At 44.8% G+C, this 19944-nt stretch overlaps 1 protein-coding gene across 1 annotated transcript in view; it reads right to left on the reverse strand.

Moving 5' to 3' along the window:
- The window catches only part of LOC137537950 (mucin-2-like), a 343213-nt gene that overhangs the window by 199368 nt on the left and 123901 nt on the right, over window positions 1–19944 (reverse strand). Inside the window, exons 26-32 of the mRNA XM_068259877.1 lie at window positions 17913–18051; window positions 14080–14214; window positions 10905–11051; window positions 8846–8965; window positions 7017–7133; window positions 5542–5698; window positions 1528–1554 (exon numbers count right to left, since the gene is read on the reverse strand). Coding sequence (XP_068115978.1) covers window positions 1528–1554; window positions 5542–5698; window positions 7017–7133; window positions 8846–8965; window positions 10905–11051; window positions 14080–14214; window positions 17913–18051 — 842 coding nt within the window. The remainder of the gene's footprint in view (window positions 1–1527; window positions 1555–5541; window positions 5699–7016; window positions 7134–8845; window positions 8966–10904; window positions 11052–14079; window positions 14215–17912; window positions 18052–19944) is intronic.

A 19944-nucleotide genomic window follows, 5' to 3' on the forward strand; every position in this document is an offset into this window, starting at 1 on the left:
GCATGACACGTTTTGCGTCATGCGGACGCGCTTTATGGCTCTTTACGACGGGGAATGCGGAAGAAGAGGACGCTTTGCACCGAAAACGGAACTTAGCCGCAGAGGGAGACCAGAGGGCACCGAAGGACCGGCGCGGGCACAGGACGGCTGCAGGAGGCTTGGGAAAGCCCCCAGGTAAGTGAATTTTTTTTCCCCCACCAGTTAAGGTTCCCTTTAAGGTCGCATGACGTGCCCCTAACGCAATACCTGGTGGTGTTGGAGGAGGACGCCAGAGTGAGCCGCGTTGTGCGGCTGTTGGTGCGCCTTTTTTGTTTCATACCTGAAGGGGACCACGTGATCGGAACATTCCGCATCACGTGGTCCCGCCAGCCAATCAGCGGCCGCCCCAGGAAGAAAACACAGCAGAAGTGATGGGAAGTCCAGCTCTTTTCAATGAATCGATTCTGAACAGTAGAGATAGGAAGTCGGCTCTTTTCAATGAATCGATTCTGAACAGTAGCGATTGGAAGTCCGGCTCTTTTCAATGAATTGATTCAATGAATCGAGCCGAACTTCCCATCCCTACAGGGCAGTGCAGTGAATATTAATTAGCCATGTGGCTAACAATAGCGGACTCTCCCCTCAAAATAAAAAAAAAACCACAATACTGAGCATGTGCAAACAGTCTAACGCCGCTAAAGCTGCGTAGAACGCACAGCATGCTGCACTTTTAAATAACGTGCAGCGTTACAATGTAACGCAACGTGGGCACTGTGAACAGCCCATTGATTTTTCATTACTGTGAGTTGGGCTACGTTACAGGCTGCTCTAACGTGCGCCTGTAACGTCTTACTGTGAAAGCAGCCTTAAGGGACTAAAAGCTTGTGAAAAAATTGCACGGCTTTTAGACAATAAATCTGGAAATAATCAGAACGTCAGGGAGGTTAAGGTTATTATGCTGTTGCGTATATTATAGAGCTTAAAGAAAACCTGAACTGAAAATTAAAAGACAAAATAAACATACACAAGTCATACTTACCTCCCGTGTAGTCTACTCCTCAATTTCTTTCTCCTCCTCTCCTGCGCCCTGTTTGTCCACTGTGATCAAGGGAATTCTCCGTCCTCCATTTTGAAAATGGCCATTACCCATAACAGCTTTCTGGTCAGCACACTGTTAAACTGTAACATCGCCCACTTGAGCCATAGGGAAACATGGACATTAACTGGCACATCAGTTGTCCTCTCAGCTATAACTGACAGCAACTGATATATTTCAGTTCTGACAAAATGTTGTCAGAACTGGAAGGGATCATTGTCAGAAGAAAATGGTGAGCTTCTGAGAGGAACTGATGGTAAGCTAACTATGTAATGTTCATTTAAAGTTACCTCATGTGTTTATTTAAAATAATTTTACTCAGTACAGGTTCCCTTTAAATTAAGTTCTGAGTTCAGGTCCGCTTTAAGCCAGCTGGATTATCAGTATTCAGAATGAGATTACTGGAGTCATTTTAAACACTGCTATGTAGAATAGGTCACAGCAAAGCTCACCTTTGTTGTAGAATTCACAATCATAAGCTGCAAGAGAAAGAGAGAGAGGGGTAGATCATTCATTTGTCTGCACAATCGAGTTATTATATACCCTGCGCCATATACAGAGCAGTATCTTTAATGCCATGTACAGGCCAATCCCGCAGAGCAGAAATGTCGCCTGGGTCATGTACAATGCAATGTACTCCTATCTCCTACAGATCCGCAATATGTGTCTCATGTACAGAGCTGTGAGATATCTACTATATGTACAGCAGTAATATCTTCTGTTATGCCATAGCTCCCAACTGTCCCTTTTTCAGAGGGACAGTCCCTCTTTGAGAGCCCTGTCCCTCTGTCCTCCTCATTTGTCCCTCTTTCAGGACTTTGTCCCTCTTTCTATGCAAATATATATATATTTATCTACTAAAAATGTGTTTGATTGACTCTAAACTTTATTCCTATCGTTTAAATTGATATATTACTAATTTTGAAAATGAACCAGGATAGAAAGGACTATTTCAAGAAAATTGAATTATAAAACAACATATTTTTCTAATGAAATCTTTATGGTATGCGTGACTAGGGGGTGTGACGGGGTAGTGATCAGGGGTGTGGCAGGGGTGTGGCTTAAGTGTCCCTCTTTCTCATCTCATAAAGTTGGGAGGTATAGTGTTGTTTACAGTACAGTCATATTGACTGTCTTTAGAGCAGTAATATGTGTCTCATATACACAGCAGTAATAACTCCAGCATATAGAGTAATAATATCTCCTGTACACACAATATCTTCAGTCATGTGTACAAATACCTGCTGTGTACAGAACTGAAATGTTGTTTAATGTACACAGCAATACCATCTTCTGCATACAGAGTAGTGATGTCCCCTGAGTACACAGTGGTAATGTCTCCTGTGCACAGCAATATCCCCCGTCTCATCATGGACAGAGCAGCAATCCCTCCTGTGTACAGCACAGTAATATCTCTGGTATAATGTACACAGCAGTACCCACTCCTGGATACATAGTAATATCTCCTGTGTACACAGCAGTGATATCTCCTGTACACAGCAATATGTCCAGTCTTATGTACAAAGCAGCAATACCTGCTGTGAACAGAGCATAAATATTGTTTAATGTACACAGCATTACTATCTTCTGCATACAGAGTATACAGAGTAGAGATGTCTCCTGAATATACACCAGCAATGTATCCTGTCCACAGCAAGGATCCATCAGAAAATGGCGCCTGTGAATAATGGCGCACGGTGTTGCCGCTAATCCGTTTGTCACTTATCGCTATTTAACGTTAAAGCCTTATCGTTATTTAGCGTTAAACCCTTATTGTTATTTAGCGTTAACACACGGAACCCTCTCTGTACCTAAACCTAACCCCTAAATCCCCCTGGTGGTGCCTAACCCTAACCACCCCCCTGGAGGTGCCTAACCCTAACCACCCCCCTGGTGGTGCCTAACCCTAAGACCTCCCTGGTGTTACCTAACCCTAACCACCCCCCTGGTGGTGCCTAACCCTAAGACCCCCCTGGAGTTGCCTAACCCTAAGACCTCCCTGGTGGTGCCTAACCCTAAATCTCCCTTGGTGGTGCCTAACCCTAACCTTGACAGTGTTACATTAAATCAACTTACCGTTTTGCAGTTAAATAACTTCTGCAGTTTGGCTTAGGTAGGTTAGCTATTGATAAATAACATTACTGTGCGCAATAACGTCTGCTGTTTTGCATATGAACGGTGCTATTGATAAATAACGTAACTGTGTGCCGTTTTTCTTCTTTTTTCCATGTGCGCCATTATTATCCAGTACAAACGATAAATAGCGATAAGCATATCTTTTTAATGCGGCGCCATTTTTATGCATAAACGCTGTGCGCCATTATTCACTGATCCGCCACAGCAATACATCTAATCTCATCATCTACAGAGAAGCAATATCTTCTGTGTACAGAGGAGAAACATCTCCAGTCTCATGTGCAAGTGCATTGCTATCTCCCGCCTACAGAGCAATAATATCTCCCATATGATGTACAAAAACCGTGATATGTTTACAGACCCATGAGGTGCATTCTACAGGGCACAAAGCGGGAGGAGCTCAGGGAGGGGAGTGAGTCGCCTTTCCATCATCAGTCGCCTGTAGGCACAAGCCTACAGTGCCTTATGGTAAATCCAGCCCTGGAGGAGTAGAGCAAATGGGGAGACAAGGGACAGCCCTGCCTCACTCTATGTGAGATAGGGAATTTGACTGATTTTCATAACAGAATAACATAATAATGTGTCACAAATAGTGTAATCCAACACAATCAGTTACAACTGAATTTAGTGTACATAGACCATTGTAACTGAGCAATACAGGCATATTTCTATCATATGCTAACATACAAAAATTCCACATGACTTTCCAGCAAACCTATTAAATCTGACCCAGCACATATGAAATGATAGTTGAATTCTATAACTACATCTGGTAAATACATCATCCATCTCCATAGATCTAGTAATACTTCCTGGATACCATCCCGAAGGGTAGGCATATTGCCCATTAAAGGGGAACTGAAGTAAGAGGTATACGGAGGCTGCCATTTATTTCCTTTTAAGCAATACCAGTTGCCTGGCAGCCCTGCTGATCCTCTGCCTCTAATACTATTAGCCATGGCCCCTGAACAAGCATGCAGCAGATCAGGTGTTTCAGACTTTAAAGTCAGATCTGACAAGACTAGCTGCATGCTTGTTTCTGGTGTTATTCAGATACTACTGCAGAGAAATAGACCAGCAGGGCTGCCAGGCAACTGGTATTGATTAAAAGGAAATAAATATGGCAGCCTCCGTATACCTCTTACTTCAGTTCCCCTTTAAATCTGTGGCTGATATCAGCATATCCAGGGCTGGATTTTCCATAAGTCACTGTAGGCACGTGCCTAGAGGCCCCTGATGCGGAAAGGCGGCCCACTCCCCATCCCAAGTGCCTCCCCCCCCTCTTTTCCTATGCAGAGTCCTGATGAGATAGTAAATAAGAGATTGCTCAACCTGCTCTCGGCATTCAACTGACCAGATCTCCCTTCAGTCAGGGGCACCTCTAGCTACATAATACTCGGGGACACCTCTAGCTACTTAACCAGCTGAGCGGTCTGGACGAGCTCAGCTCGTCCAACACCGCCAGCGGCTGCCGCTCAGGCCCTGCTGGGCCGATTTTAACGAAATAAAAAGCAGCACACGCAGCCGGCACTTTGCCAGCCGCGTGTGCTGCCTGATCGCCGCCGCTCTGCGGCGATTCGCCGCGAGCAGCGGCGAAAGAGGGCCCCCCTAGCCGCCTGAGCCCAGCGTAGCCGGAACAAAAAGTTCCGGCCAGCGCTAAGGGCTGGATCGGAGGCGGCTGACGTCAGGACGTCGGCTGACGTCGATGACGTCACTCCGCTCGTCGCTATGGCGACGATATAAGCGAAACAAGGAAGGCCGCTCATTGCGGCCTTCCTTGTTTATTCTGGGCGCCGGAGGCGATCGGAAGATCGCCTCCGGAGCGCCGTCTAGTGGGCTTTCATGCAGCCAACTTTCAGTTGGCTGCATGAAATAGTTTTTTTTTTATTTAAAAAAAACCCTCCCGCAGCCACCCTGGCGATTTAATCAGAACGCCAGGGTGGTTAATATTGAGGTTCTGCTAGCTACTTAATACTTGGAGACACCTCTAACTACTTAATGTTGAGGATAGCTCTGGTTACCTAATACTAAGGGGCACCTGTAGCTACCTATGACGGGCAAGGGAAGTAAGGGAGAAGTAACAGCTTTATTATTCTGTAGGCCAATATGACCTTGACATTTTGGGCATAGCCCTAGATATGCTTTTAAAGAATTTTAACCAAGTCAGTGTGATGGTTGTTTGTATTGTGAAATAAAGTTACAATATTTTTTAAGATAGGAGCACGTGCTCTCTCTTTCTGTTCTCCCAATAGCAAGTAAGAAACTTTGTTCAAAATAATATTATGTGTGGAAATGGTGGCAATATGCTGGAAAGTGCTGGGCATACTCACGGCACACCCGCGGTGACCTCCATTCCACTGCAACTCCCTGCTGGCAGCACTGGTGCGCATAGGCCGATACACTGGTACAGAAGCACTCGCAGTCCCCACCACGGTTACAGCCACACGTGTCTGACAGACAGTTGGAGTAAAACCATGTGACGTCCACCTAGAATGCAAAACACTAGAATTGTGCTGTGTGACAAGTGTATAACATACAATGCATAAACTATGTTCCAATTGTACAAGTAAAGAAAGGAGCAGAGCCTCTCCTCTCTGCATATTGTCAGCCTAGGATGGAGGACCATTCAATACCTCCAAACTTTCTGAGACAAAAAAAAAAATACTTTCTAGCACAAACATATCTGGACAAAAAACACACCCCTCCACTCCTTCAGCCACATTGCCATCACGCCTCCAGTCACGCCCCTTCATAATTCCAGTCAGGCACACCCCTTCACTATTCCAATCAGGCACGCCCCCTCACCCCTCCAATCAGACACACCCCTTTACACTTCCAATCAAGTACAACCCTGAACCCCCGAACCACCAGGAATGAGACCAAAAACACCTCTATTAAAAAGCAAAGATAAATGTAATTTTGCCTTCTTAAAACAGAAGGTATTTGCTATAGTGCAGCTTTAAAGAATACCAGAGCTGACAAATATTTTAAAAGCAGAGGGAGTAGGCTTTGTATAGGAAGCAGGGATGGGCTCACAGGTAATCACGAGTCCGTAAGGACTCAAATTCGTAATTAAAATTAGCCTTAATTGCCGCAGCTGGATGATAAGGGCTTATTTACCCATAATTCCTCCATCCTGCCTGCGCTCCAAATAGCTTGCACGCATCCTATTGGACGTGTTGCAAGCCTCACTACGCACACTTCCTCCTTCAAGCCGGAAGGAGGAAGTGCGCCATGGTGAGGATTGCAACTCGTCCAATAAGACACGTGCAAGCGCAGGGAGGATGGCGGAATTGAGTGTAAATAACTGGTTATCATCCAGCTGCGGCAATTAAGGCTCATTTTAATTACAACATTGAGTCCTTACAGACTCGTGATTACCCGTGAGCCCATCCCTAATAGGAAGTAGTCCGCATGCCCGCTGCTCCTCCCGTTCTTCTCCATCCCCTCTGTTCTCACCTAAACACCCGCCACAGCTAATTCCAGGTTGGCGGGTTGGGCAGCACTGCGCACGCGCTAGTCTGGCGATATGCGTCCTTGATCACGCGCCCGTGGCAGGGAGCGCTCTGCGCATGCACATGACATAGTTATGACATCATGCACAGAGCACTCCCGCTTGGGGGGCACGCAATCAATAATGCATGCCGACAGGCCAGCGCCTGCGCACTAATGCCTAACTCGCCAACCCGGAAGTAGCTGCAGTGACTGTGACCCTCTTCTAATGGGACTGTGTTTGGATATCTATCTGCTCTCTCAAATCCCTAGCAATCCTACATGCATAGTAGCATGCAGTACTGACACTCACCACAGGATGGCAGGCTTCAAAGACTTCACTCAGTAGGATGCTGCACTCCTTTTTGGCAAAGGGTTCTCTGAGGGGGTTCAGGCTGCAGGGGTGCCGGGGATCAGGGCTGTCGGAGCACTGCAACACAAACAGTGACATCAAACCACTCATTAGCAATAGCATGCAAGGGTTGGGGATACAGACCACAATATCAGACAGAAACCAGCAAGAATGTGTCACACACAGAGCACGGCACTGGTGCAGAACGCAGCACCAAAGTGTCATACACAAAGGGAATGATGGGGCACAGGTGTCTATCTTAATAGCCACCAGGGCCAGATTTTCCATAAGGCACTGTAGGCATGAGTCTACAGGCGCCTGATGATGGAAAGGTGGCTCACTCCCCTCCCCTAGCCCCTCTGCGCTTCTTTGCCGAGTCATGAGCGTAAACAAGAGGTTACTCATCCGGCTTTCGGCATTCCACTGAGGAGATCTCCCTCATCCGAAGTCATCTCTAGCAACCTAATACTGAGGGTGACCTCTGGCTACCTAATACTAAGGGGCAACCGTGGCTACCTCTGCCAGGCAGGGGACAGGTGACATCTGGGCCAGCCAGCATACTTGCAGTGTCGCTTGGCGGGGGTTTGTGGAGGGAATAAGGGTGATGGAGGCACTTGGTAAAATAGCGGGTGTCGGGGCCGCCCGCTACAAAAACAGCAGCTACAAGTAGCAGGCACTGTAAAATATCAGTGGATACGTTTAGGCATAGCTGGGGGGTGTCTTTAGAGTTAGCCGCTGGCAGGGATGGTCCTTAGTGTTGGGTGTCGGGGGGAGTTCCTTAGTGTTAGGCATTGCAGGTGGGTGGTCTTAGGGTTAGTCAATGCCATGGGAGTTTTAGGCAGGGGTCACACTTCTCGGCTTTCGTACGCGTTTTCTGCACAGAAAAACTGACTTCAACTGAGAACTCATGTTAATCAATAAGCAAGGTCACACTTTAATGCAGATTTCGCACGCAGAAAAAAAACTGACATCTTGCGCAATTTGTCAGTTTTCTCTATAAATTACATTAGCTGCTGTAAGGCAGAGGTCACACTTGTCTTTCAGTTTTCTGCAAAGTGTAGAAACTGAAAGACAAATGTGACCCCTGCCTTAAGCTTAGGCATCGCCAGGGTTAGGCATTGTCGGGGGGTTCCTAGGTTTAGGCATCTTTAGGAGGGGGGTGGTGGGTTCATAGTGTTAGGCATCGCCAACGGGGATCAGTTATGGATAGTTGTCACAGAAGAAGAGTAAAGATGATCTCTGCTAAGCAAATGTTTCCTTATCTTTTGCGCTCCAGCGCATTGTCAAAGATTCTAAGCACTTAGCCTTTGACAAAACACAGGAGCAGGAAATGCTCCCACACACTCCACTGCCTTTTGGAATGGGTATATACTGCAATTTTGTGTGTTTATGATTTTGTGAAGAATCGTACACAATAAAGACATATTTGTCTAGCAGTGCCGGGATCATCTTTACTCTACTTCTGTGACAATTACCATTATCTTCAACTCCCAGAGCACGCTGCAAAGCGATACAAGCCCGCAGTCCACCTGTTGACTGTTCAGTATAGGATGTGAATGTCTTGTTAAGCTAATTGCAGCTGGTCCAGAGTGCCTGCTCAATGTAAAATTTTGGTAATGATTACCAATATTTTACTATCCAAATTAACTAGTAATTTTACCGATATTCTACTAGCAGACACCTCTGGTGCCCCTTTTACAGCTGCACCCTTTTTTCATGTAACAACCTCAGCATTACAACAATATACCCCTTGAGGCTCAGACTATAAAAGATGTCTATAATGTTATTACCTCAGCAGCAGCCCAGCTGCCTCCGAAGTCCTGAGGGTTTGTCAGCTCAAAATTGTCCGGCGTTCTCATCTCATTCACGGTTTTTAAATCATAATTTCCACAAAGTCCAACCAGCAACTCCTGAAAAGATGGAGTACAAAAAAAGACAACTGGGTCACGGCGAAAGGAGACAGTATAGCAGGAGGTAGCAAAGTACATGTGGGGAGTGCAAGGAAAGAATAAATACTGGAGTGAGTAGAGGACTCACTCCAGTATTCGGGAATATTCGGGTGAGGAGAGGACAGGACACTATTAGGAAAAGGGGAGGACAGGAAACTATTAGGAAAAAGAGGAGGACAGGACACTATTAGGACGAGGGGAGGACAGGACACTATTAGGACGAGGGGAGGACAGGACACTATTAGGACGAGGGGAGGGGAGGACACTATTAGAACGAGGGGAGGACAGGAAACTATTAGGACAAGGGGAGGACAGGAAACTATTAGGACAAGGGGAGGACAGGAAACTATTAGGAGGAGGAGAGGAAAGGACACTATTAGGACGAGGGGAGGACAGGACATTATTAGGACGAGGGGAGGACAGGACACTATTAGGACGAGGGGAGGACAGGACACTATTAGGACAAGGGGAGGACAGGACACTATTAGGATGAGGGGAGAACACTGTATTGGGGCGAAGGGAGGACAGGAAAGACTACTATGTGAGCAAAGGAAAGGGCAGAATAGTAGGGTAGTGAAGTAAGGTTGGGACTGAATATTAAAATGAAGAAAGAATGACTGCTGAGGTGACGGTAGGGCAGGATAGAATATTGGGGTAAGAGATGGATAAGACAGAATATAGAGTGTGGCTAGTGAAAACAATGCCACACACAATACAATAAAATGATCCAATTTTACAACAATTCTATAAAAATTATCAATTGTACAGGAAAATTGAAAGTTTTTTTTTTCTTATTGAATTTCCCATTTTTTTACAAGACCGAGCGCATTCAGGGTGGTGTGGCCATTGGCCCAGAATTTCCCATATTTTTGTTGATAAAAGCTCAGAAGTGGCAGATTTTTTTTAAAATCAATTTTTAAGAAAGTTGAATGATGTAGGATATAGTTCAATTTATTGATTTATAGACTCAATTTTTTCAGAATCTTCAATCTCCTTTCATAACCGGGGAAAAATTTAACACAGGCATGTAATACATTGGTCACATTTTTGCCATCACAAGCAATCAGAAAAGTCGATTGTAATTCTTGAACTGAAAAGAAATTTAAAAATCATACGGTATGTGGTCACCTTAGGGCTATGTACTAATAAGAAACATGGATGGTGACCGCGATCTGTCAGGTTTGCAGTGCGATTTTGATGCATTTGTGATGTCCAACAGGAGGGGGAAAAAAGCCAGGAAAATATTTTGAATTGCCAAATTAGGGTAAAATCACATAGTGGAGCAACGGGGAAAAATCATGGCAGAAACGGAGCACACTAATGAAAACATCCCCTGCCATTTCCATCAGTTTGAAAGTGACCAGCATTTTACAATACAATTGTGATTGGAAATGCATCGCAAAATGCTACTAGTGAAAAATAGCCCTAAAACAAATTAGGGTTTGGGGGGATAACACAGAGGTAAAGGTAGGACAGGAGAAAATATAGAGGTTGGAAGAGGACAGTACAGATTAGAAGAGGACAGTACAGAATATTAGGAGGAGAGGACAGGACAGAATTATGGAGTTAGCACTGGATAGAATACTTTGAGAAGAGAACAAAACATTAGAGTGGGGAAGGATGGAATTTCGAGTGATGGGTTATTTGGACCAAATTTTTGGATATAGGAGTGGGGGACAGAATATTGAAGCGTGGGCGTGTCAGGACAGAATACTGAGATGAGGGGTGAGTAGGTAGGCTTTCATGTGCATGACACTAAATATCTGTGGGGTAATGCAAGCTGGCATGCACTGCAGTAGTAGCAGGGGTAATGGAAGCCAGAGTCATTTGTAGCCCCAATCATGTACGTAAGAGGGAGGAATAAACACATTTTCAAGGCATCATACAGCTCTGATGCTACCTGCCATCGAGGTCCCACTTGGATGTGGACGGTAGTCCGCTGGTCCCACAGGATGGTGATTTCCTCTCGGGGAAAATGAACAAAACTGAAGAATCCAGCTTGCCAGGTGTGAACCTCATGATGTTTATCGAAGAAACTAGCTGCACTCTAATATAAAGAGAAATAAGAAGGTCATACACTGCAACATGCTGGTCTACTTCCCCCCCCCCATGTACTAAACTATGCTGGTTTCCGGTCACACTCATATACTTCAACATGCTGGTCTCCAACAACCCTCCCTCCATATACTGAATCAGGCTGGTTTCCTTCAAATCCCATATACTACACCATAGTGGTCTACTCCCCTATATACTAAAACATGCCGGATTCCTGCCACACCCATATACTGCAACACGTTGGTCTATACCAAACCCCACCACCATATACTATACCAGGGGTCAGAAACCTTTTTGGCTGACAGAGCCATAAACGCCACATATTTTAAAATGTAATTCCGTCAGAGCCATACAATAATGTTTCAAACTAGGACAGTGTGCATGCGCAGCAGAGTGCTCGGATCCCTGTTGCCATGGTGATGTGTATACAGTTGATCCTCCGGGCAGCGGAAGTGTCAGTCACGTCTTCAGCTTCTCTTGGGTTTCAGCAAGATCAGCAATTTCCCCCCCAAAAAAGGCAGGAGAAATACCAACTAACAGCTTGTACAATTAGCTAGCTGACTTGGGGGTTGATTCACTTTGTAGGACAAGATCCCCGCACTTTGGCCCAATAGGCTGCTTGTTAAGTGACAGACAGCCTATCGGGCCAATCAAAGTGCAGGAATCTCGTCCTACAAAGTCACTGGACCTGACAGAGTGGGACAATTGGAGAAGCCATTAGTTTTTTTTTTTGGGGGGGGGGGGAGTGCGAATAAGTTGTGCATGCTACAGCAGTAGAATGCCTACTTTGAAAATGTTACTTGCGCTGTCACACTATGCTACAATGCTTGAGCAGTGTAGCTCAGTGAATCAACCCCTAACTTTGAGCCAGATGTAGCCGTCAAAAGAGCCACATCTGGCACCCGAGCCATAGGTTCCCTACCCCTGCACTATACTGTTCTGGTCTCCTTCAACTCCCATATAGGGATGATCAATGCTATACAAATATTTCCGCGTTTATGCAAATGTATGTCATTTTTTATGCAAATATATGCAGCTTGTCCCACCCAGATTTAAAGTGATTGGTCCATTTTCAAGCTGCATATATTTGCATAAAAAAATTACATACTGCCCGAACACATCTCCGAACTTGTTCAAAGGCACACACCGGCGTACCCCCTCTCATCCGCCAATGACCTTTGATTGGTCGCATTGCGCACTTCTCACCCCCCCCCCCCCCTTCTCCCGATTGCAAGACTTCACTATGGCTGCCTCTATGCCTTCCCCCCACTTTTCCTTAACTTTGTAACTATGTAACTGTCAGGTTAGCTGCTCCCAGCCCCTCCTCCTGAGTTTCCTGTTTGCATGATAAGTAGTAGCAGATTTGCATATGATTTGCATCTGAATTGAATGCGAAGTGTACAGAAAATCTATTTAGGTGCTACACACTGAGCTGGTGGTCATTTCAGATGCAGCCTTAGTGGTATGCGCTGGCGTTCTCCTCGCTGTTCTACCAAATGTAAGTTACACATTTTTTTTTGCTTAGCTGCTCCCAAGGTTTTAAATTTAGGTTAGGTCACTTGCCCGGAGGTCTGCCTCACCGTGGCGCAAGTGTCTAGTATAATATACTTTGCATGCAAACCATATTGGAAGCTAAAGTTCCTCCTAGTTTAATAAATGTTAGCACTTGTCTTGGATGCAGGGCATGCATTTTTCAGTCTGGCAGAGGCGGTGTATGCCTGTGCGATTAACCATTCAATTGCAACATGTGTTTAGGGATGCACAGCCTTTCCCCCCACCTTGCCTCTATGCACTGGAATTAGCTCCCACCACCCATCAGACTCACTCTCACCTTTAATTCCTTCAAACGAGCTCTGAAGCTCACCTTTTCATGCTCACCTACACCCCACATCAGTAATATAATGTGTCTTGCCGAGCACCCTGTCAACAGACGTACTTATTATGTCTTGTCCGTTCCCTTTAGATTATAAGCCTCTGGCAGCAACATTCCCCTCCCCCCCCCCCCCCCCCCCCCGGTCTCCAGCCTGATCATGTATCCTCACTGACTCGGGCATCCCTCTCACGGCTGGAGTGGACTTGATCGATTTTTACCAAACACACTGAATTATAATTGCCAGTGGCACTCAGCCACACTGTATTATCATGGTTCTGGTATATTGTTCTATGCTCTTTGTATGTCTTACCCTGTATGTTAACTTTATATTTCGCGCAGGGCTGCGTAATATGTTGGCACTTTATAAATTCAATAAATAAATGCAAAAAGTTTTGAGTCAGGAAGATACCATTTATTGGCTAACTTCATAGGAAAAGTGTAAGCTTTCAGCTAATAAGCCTTCTTCAGACTCTATTGCTGTATGATACAGGCACAGATACCGGAATAGAGACTGAAGTCAGAGTCTGAAGAAGGGTTATTAGCAGAAAGCTTACTCTTTTTCTTTTAAGTTAGCCAATAAATGGTATCCTCCTGATTCAAAACTTCTTACTTTATTACTGATGGCTAACATGGTACAACACCCTACTGCTACTAAGTATAGATCTATTATTTTAAAGAGGAACTTCTGTGAAAATAATGTACTAAAAAAGTGTCCCATTTTACAAAAATTATGTGAAAATGATTTAGTCAGTGTTTGCTCATTGTAAAATCGTTCCTCTCCCTGATTTACATTCTGACATTTATCAAATGAAACATTTTTACTGCTGGCAGGTGATGTCACTGGAAGGAGATGCTGCTTGCTTTTTTGGCAGTTGGAAACAGCTATTATTTCCCACAATGCAACAAGGCTCCTACAGTGTGATGTCAGAACCACGGTCCTGACATCACAATGTGGGAGGGGTTTCACCACAATATCAGCCATACAGAGCCCCCTGATGATCCGTTTGTGAAAAGGAATAGATTTCTCATGGGAAAGGGGGTATCAGCTACTGATTGGGATGAAGTTCAATTCTTGGTTACGGGTTCTCTTTAACATCTTCCTACCAGAATGTGCCTACCAATTCTTCACGATTATTAGTGAAGTTACCGGATTTCCACTGTCATCATCAAACAGAACCACTGATTGCCCGACGCTGATGTAGATGGCTCTCCTGCAGATGATCCCCGCACTGTAACAATTCACATTTTCCACCACAACAGAGAAGCTTGTTGGAGCCAGAGCCTATAAGAGATAGAAGATTCTCAGCTAGGACCATAGGAAGATACACAATAATCACCCCACCATGCGTAGGACAAGACAGGTGTGTGCGGAGTTTGTCTATATATCGGGGAGGAGGAGGCTATATGTACTGGATGGCAGGGATGTAACTAGAAGGGAGTAGCACCTGCAATCACAGGGGGCGCAGAGCTGTGGGGCCTCCCCAACAACAACTAACCTTCCCTTCTTCTTCCTATACAGGGGACTATACTTCAGATTAGGGGGTTGATTCACTAAGACAAATAGCATATCTTATCAGAGTTAGCATGCCTTATCAGAGTAGCATAACGAGCGCTACAAATGTATGTCTGCTAATTGGCAATGAGGAGAGCTCCACTCATACTCTCGTCATTGCCAATTAGCAGGCTTACGTTCGTAGTGCTCAATATGCTACTCTGATAAGGCGTGTTAATTTTAAAAAGCGTGTTAACTCTGATAAGGCATGTTAACTCAGATAAGGCATGCTATTTGTCTTAGTGAATCAAGCCTGTGGTGTGAAAATAGCATCTAGGAGAAAAAGTGAACTTATTAAGTGCCCAGGAGTTTCATGTAATGGATATACTCTAAAGTATAGGATATATGTTTCAATTTGACTTTACAAATTGGACAGGTTCTCCTCTTGGCGGAAGGCTCGGTGTGCACACTGTAAATTTATTTCATACATTTGGGCTCAGTCTATAAGGTATGGGCCTCTTTCTATTCTGGAAAAGACCTGTCTACATAGTGTGAGCCTCAGTCTGTGTATCTAGATTATTAACAGACATTCTTATACAGTGGGAATTTTATACATTGGGAGCCTTAGTATATACTGTACAGTAGCAGGCAAGAATATACACAATGAATTCATAAATGGCTCCGCGTACGAATGAAATCGCTGCCGGGAGACTTGGGCGCAGCATACAGGCAATATACGGCTTACTCTGCTCCTGCACAAGTCCCGGCGGTGTTAATTGCTATTCCCCTCCAGGTCGATGTGGATGGTGGTGAATGATGTAATTCGGCCGCCAGCTATTGTTGAGGGCTGAATTACAGTGTTTTAAAGGGACTCTGAGCAGTCCAAAAAAATGAAACTGGTACTTACCTGGGGCTCCCTCCAGCCCATCATAGGCCACAAGGTTCCCCGGCGTCCTCCTGGCTCCTCTCCCGGTCCCGCCGGTGGCTCTGTTACCGACGAATTTCGGGCTGAAGGTCGGTCGTATACTTCCTGAACGGGAATGCTCTGCTTCAGCGCACCGGCAGGCGTGACAGTCCCGTGCATGCGTGGTTCAGAGTCAGAAAGCCAGGACTGTCATGCCGGCCAGCGCGATAACACTTAATGGCTGGCGTGATGGCGCGGATTGTCCCTGTTCAGGAAGTATACTGCCGACTTTCAGCCCGAAAGTCGACAGTAACAGAGCCGCCAGCTGGACTGGGAGAGGAGCCAGGAGGACGCCGGGGACCTTGTGGCCTACGGTGGGCTGGAGGAAGCCCCAGGTAAGTACCAGTTTCATTTTTTTGGACTGCTCAGGGTCACTTTCAAAGTAACTTCAGCTCTGACGGCGCTGAAGTTACTCACTGTGCGCTGCTATAGCCGTAATTGCTATTATGATCTATGGTGGCGCAGGCTGCGCCCAAATCGCCTGTGCTGTATTCTACGTGTTCGAATGACTCCCACCTCTCACCTCCTGTGTTATGTACTCCTCCCACCTCTCACCTCCTGTGTTATGTACTCCTCCCACCTCTCACCTCCTGTGTTATGTACTCCTCCCACCTCTCACCTCCTGTGTTATGTACTCCTCCCACCTCTCACCTCCTTTGTTATGTACTCCTCCCACCTCTCACCTCCTGTGTTATGTACTCCTCCCACCTCTCACCTCCTGTGTTATGTACTCCTCCCACCTCTCACCTCCTGTGTTATGTACTCCTCCCACCTCTCACCTCCTGTGTTATGTACTCCTCCCACCTCTCACCTCCTGTGTTATGTACTCCTCCCACCTCTCACCTCCTGTGTTATGTACTCCTCCCACCTCTCACCTCCTGTGTTATGTACTCCTCCCACCTCTCACCTCCTGTGTTATGTACTCCTCCCACCTCTCACCTCCTGTGTTATGTACTCCTCCCACCTCTCACCTCCTGTGTTATGTACTCCTCCCACCTCCTGTGTTATGTACTCCTCCCACCTCTCACCTCCTGTGTTATGTACTCCTCCCACCTCTCACCTCCTGTGTTATGTACTCTTACACTTATACTCTATTCCCCTTCTATATTCTACTTGTATCCATGCATCCAATCTTACTTTTATTATTATACATTTATACACACATTCAGATCTCACCACTGGCCCGATTTAATTAATGAGAAGAAAAATGAAGAGAAATCTATAGGCTTGCATCACACATTTTTCTAGCTGGTAAAACTTAACCTTGGTGATCCCAATAAGAGGATAATCCAATGAATGAATGATAGAGGGTGGGTTTGGGAGAAAGAAGCCCACAACATGTAATAACATTTTAGTAAAAATATAAATTAGAACAAATAAAACTTACCTCCTGGGAGGGCTTTTAAGTAAAATGAATTTATATAAAATATCTCACATGTCCATTTCAGAAATACAAATATACTTACATTTATCAACACATAAAAGTTTGTTAGCATTTACATTAATATAGACAAATATTAAATTAGTTTATACCTCTATCATGAACATCTAATATTACTTATAAAAATGCCAATTAAAAATCCACATACATAATTAAATTGCCCACCTAATATTATATGGATGATTACATTTTCTACTAAATATATAATAATACTATATTAAATTATGTATAGGATTATATCAATTACTGCTATTTACAGTTTACTTATTTTTAAATAAAGCTATGTTTTATTCATCACTCTTAATTGCTTCATTATTTTTATTTTATATACTGTAAATAGCAACTTTTTATCAACATATTTGGTAGGTCATTATACAGCATAAAGAGATTTCCAATTGTTATTTTTATAAATAATATTACATACTTGATGTTGGCATATTGGAGCATTTTCTCAAATTGGCATATTTTACTTTATGTGTGTTTTCTGTACGGGTACTTTTATTTATCTAAAGAAGTTATTGCTAAGTTACAAGATACCTTCTTGCTGTCTTAATAGAACTTTTTCTTAATAATTAATTGTCCTTCCGAGATTGCAAGTTTTCCTTATTCTTCTTTTTTAATTTTAGGTGCCTCATTCTCCTAATTCTATAATGGGAATGAGAGGCATATATTGCTATATGGAATGGAAGTTGAGGGGGGGAGATATATATGAATATAAAACCCACAAGGGGAGAGAGGGAGACATGCATGAATGTGTAACTCAAAAGGGGGGTGCAATATATTCCCCTCCTACCTTCTGCGTTATAAATTCATATACCTCTCCACTCTCACTTAGTATGGTGTACTGCAGCAAAATGTCAATTTACCAAGTTTAAAAAACATTTTTTCTTTTACTTTTTTAAAATCAATTTTCTTAAAAATTACATTATTTTTTGAAAAAAAAAAAAAGTATTTGTTCCCACAGAACAGGCCATTGATACCGGCAGGTCGTTTGTAAATCAGATGTTCGTAAGTAGGGAACTACCTATATATTAATCACCTTCTCAGTTATATATTAGTACATGCCCCTCCCTCCCTCCTTACCTTAACAAGATGAACTTTACATGCTCCAAGGAAATCAAATACCAAACCATCAAAGGTGCGGAAATGGCGGTCTCCGTAGACTGTGCACATGGCTGGGCATGGCTGGAAGGAGCATTGGAAGGATCCATGATGACAAACACTGCAGTGTAGAATTATGCAGATGTAATATAAGCGCAGAGTATTGATAAAAATCAATCAGCAGCCAGAGGTTTTCCATTCCACCATGGAACAGTATGTCAAAGATAAACACTCCTCCTCAGTGCTCTCTATTGCACACCCGCCAGGCCCAGATTTACCTCCCGGGAGCCTATAGGCACAGATGTCCTGGCACCTTAGACTTTGCCCTCTAGGAATTTACAAACCCCCACCAAACTGCTCCAGCTGTCACTTCCCTTGCCCATCATAGGTAGCTACAGGTGCCCCTTAGTATAAGGTAGCCGGCAGAACCCGTAATATTAAGTAGCTAACGGTGCCCACAAGTATTAGGTAACTAGAAGAACCTCAGTATTCACTAGCGAGAGGTCCCCCTGGCTGAAGTAAGCTCTCATCAGTGGAATACAGAGAGCTAGGTGATCAACCTCTCATTTAGAGTCTCATCAGGACTCTGCATAGGGAAGGAGGAAGGGAGGTGCTCAGGGAGGGGAGAGAGCCGCCTTTCCATTATCAGGCACCTGTAGGCACGTGCCTACAGTGCCTTATGGTAAATCCAGCCGTAACTCCCGCACACTGTGAAGCCTGCAGACACCTTGAACCCAATATTGGAACAGTGATCGTCACCCAAAAAAACATACATGCAGGAGTCAGGGCTAAGTTCATACACAGGGGGTACACTTTCTTGCAACAACTCAAAACCATTCGAATAAAACACAAACTCACATGGTGGGCCCATGCACACTGGACCCTTTTGCTTTAAACGCATCAATACACTATTGCACAATAACCAGTAAAGTGCCAAGTGCTGAGAACGTCACCAGACTGTAGTTCAGAGAATTCTTTTTTCTAACCAGGTTTTGGCTTTCGCCATCATCAGAGGCTGTATCGATGTGTTTTAACCTCCCTGGCGGTAACCCCGAGAGGACTTCTCTGCCCCAGGAGGGAATTTTTGAATAAAAATTGTTGGAACCTTTGTAGCTAGCACTTTGCTAGCTACCATTGTCCCCCAAGTCCCTCCGCTCTTTTATGATCGCCCCCATTATACATACCCCCCCCCCGATCCCGCAATGGCGCAGCCTCTCCAATCAGCTCCTGGCTTCGCTATGGGGAGGATCGGGATTGCCCATGACATCATAACGTCGATGACGTCAGACATCACGTCCGATCGTCGCCATAGCGATGACTGAAGCTCATTGGGGAGGCTGCGGCTCTGGCGGGATCACGGCTAGGTAGCGTATAGCGGCGACGATCAGGGGGATCAGAAGGATCAGCCTAATGCTAGCTACAAAGGCTAAAAAAATCCCTCCCGCGGATGCAGCCTCAGAAACTGCGTACCGCCAGGGAGGTTAAAGCAAAAGGGTCCAGTGTGCATGGACCCACAATGTGAGTTTGTGTTTTATTTTAATGATTTGGGGCCACTTTTTTGGTCCCAAAAAGTCAGCTGATACTCAAGTATATACGGTATGTACTGTACCTCCTTCTGATGTCCAAATGTATATAAGCAGTGTATTCAAACATTTTGTCAGCATACAGGTCTGAAGAAGGCTTATTTCCTGAAAGCTTACTCTTTTTCTTTTAAAGAGACTCTGAAGTCTCTCAAAATACAGGTTTTTCATTTAAAATCTTCTTTAATATCAATGCCCTAACTGAAACGCTGCATCCCCGCGGCTGAACTCTAAATAAATCACCCCAAACTCCCCGGGGCAAAAATCCACGATTTTCCCGGTCGTGGATTTTACTGCTCTGGGAGGCAGAGCTTTGGGCTGTAGCTCTGCCTCTACACGTGTCAATCAGCGCTGATCGCCACCTTTCCCCCGCCCCTCTCAGTGAAAGAAGACTGAGAGGGGCGGCGAGAGGCGGCAATTAGTGCAGATGGACA

Source organism: Hyperolius riggenbachi, chromosome 11 (genome assembly GCF_040937935.1).
Source record: "Hyperolius riggenbachi isolate aHypRig1 chromosome 11, aHypRig1.pri, whole genome shotgun sequence".
Taxonomy (NCBI): Eukaryota; Metazoa; Chordata; class Amphibia; order Anura; family Hyperoliidae; genus Hyperolius; species Hyperolius riggenbachi.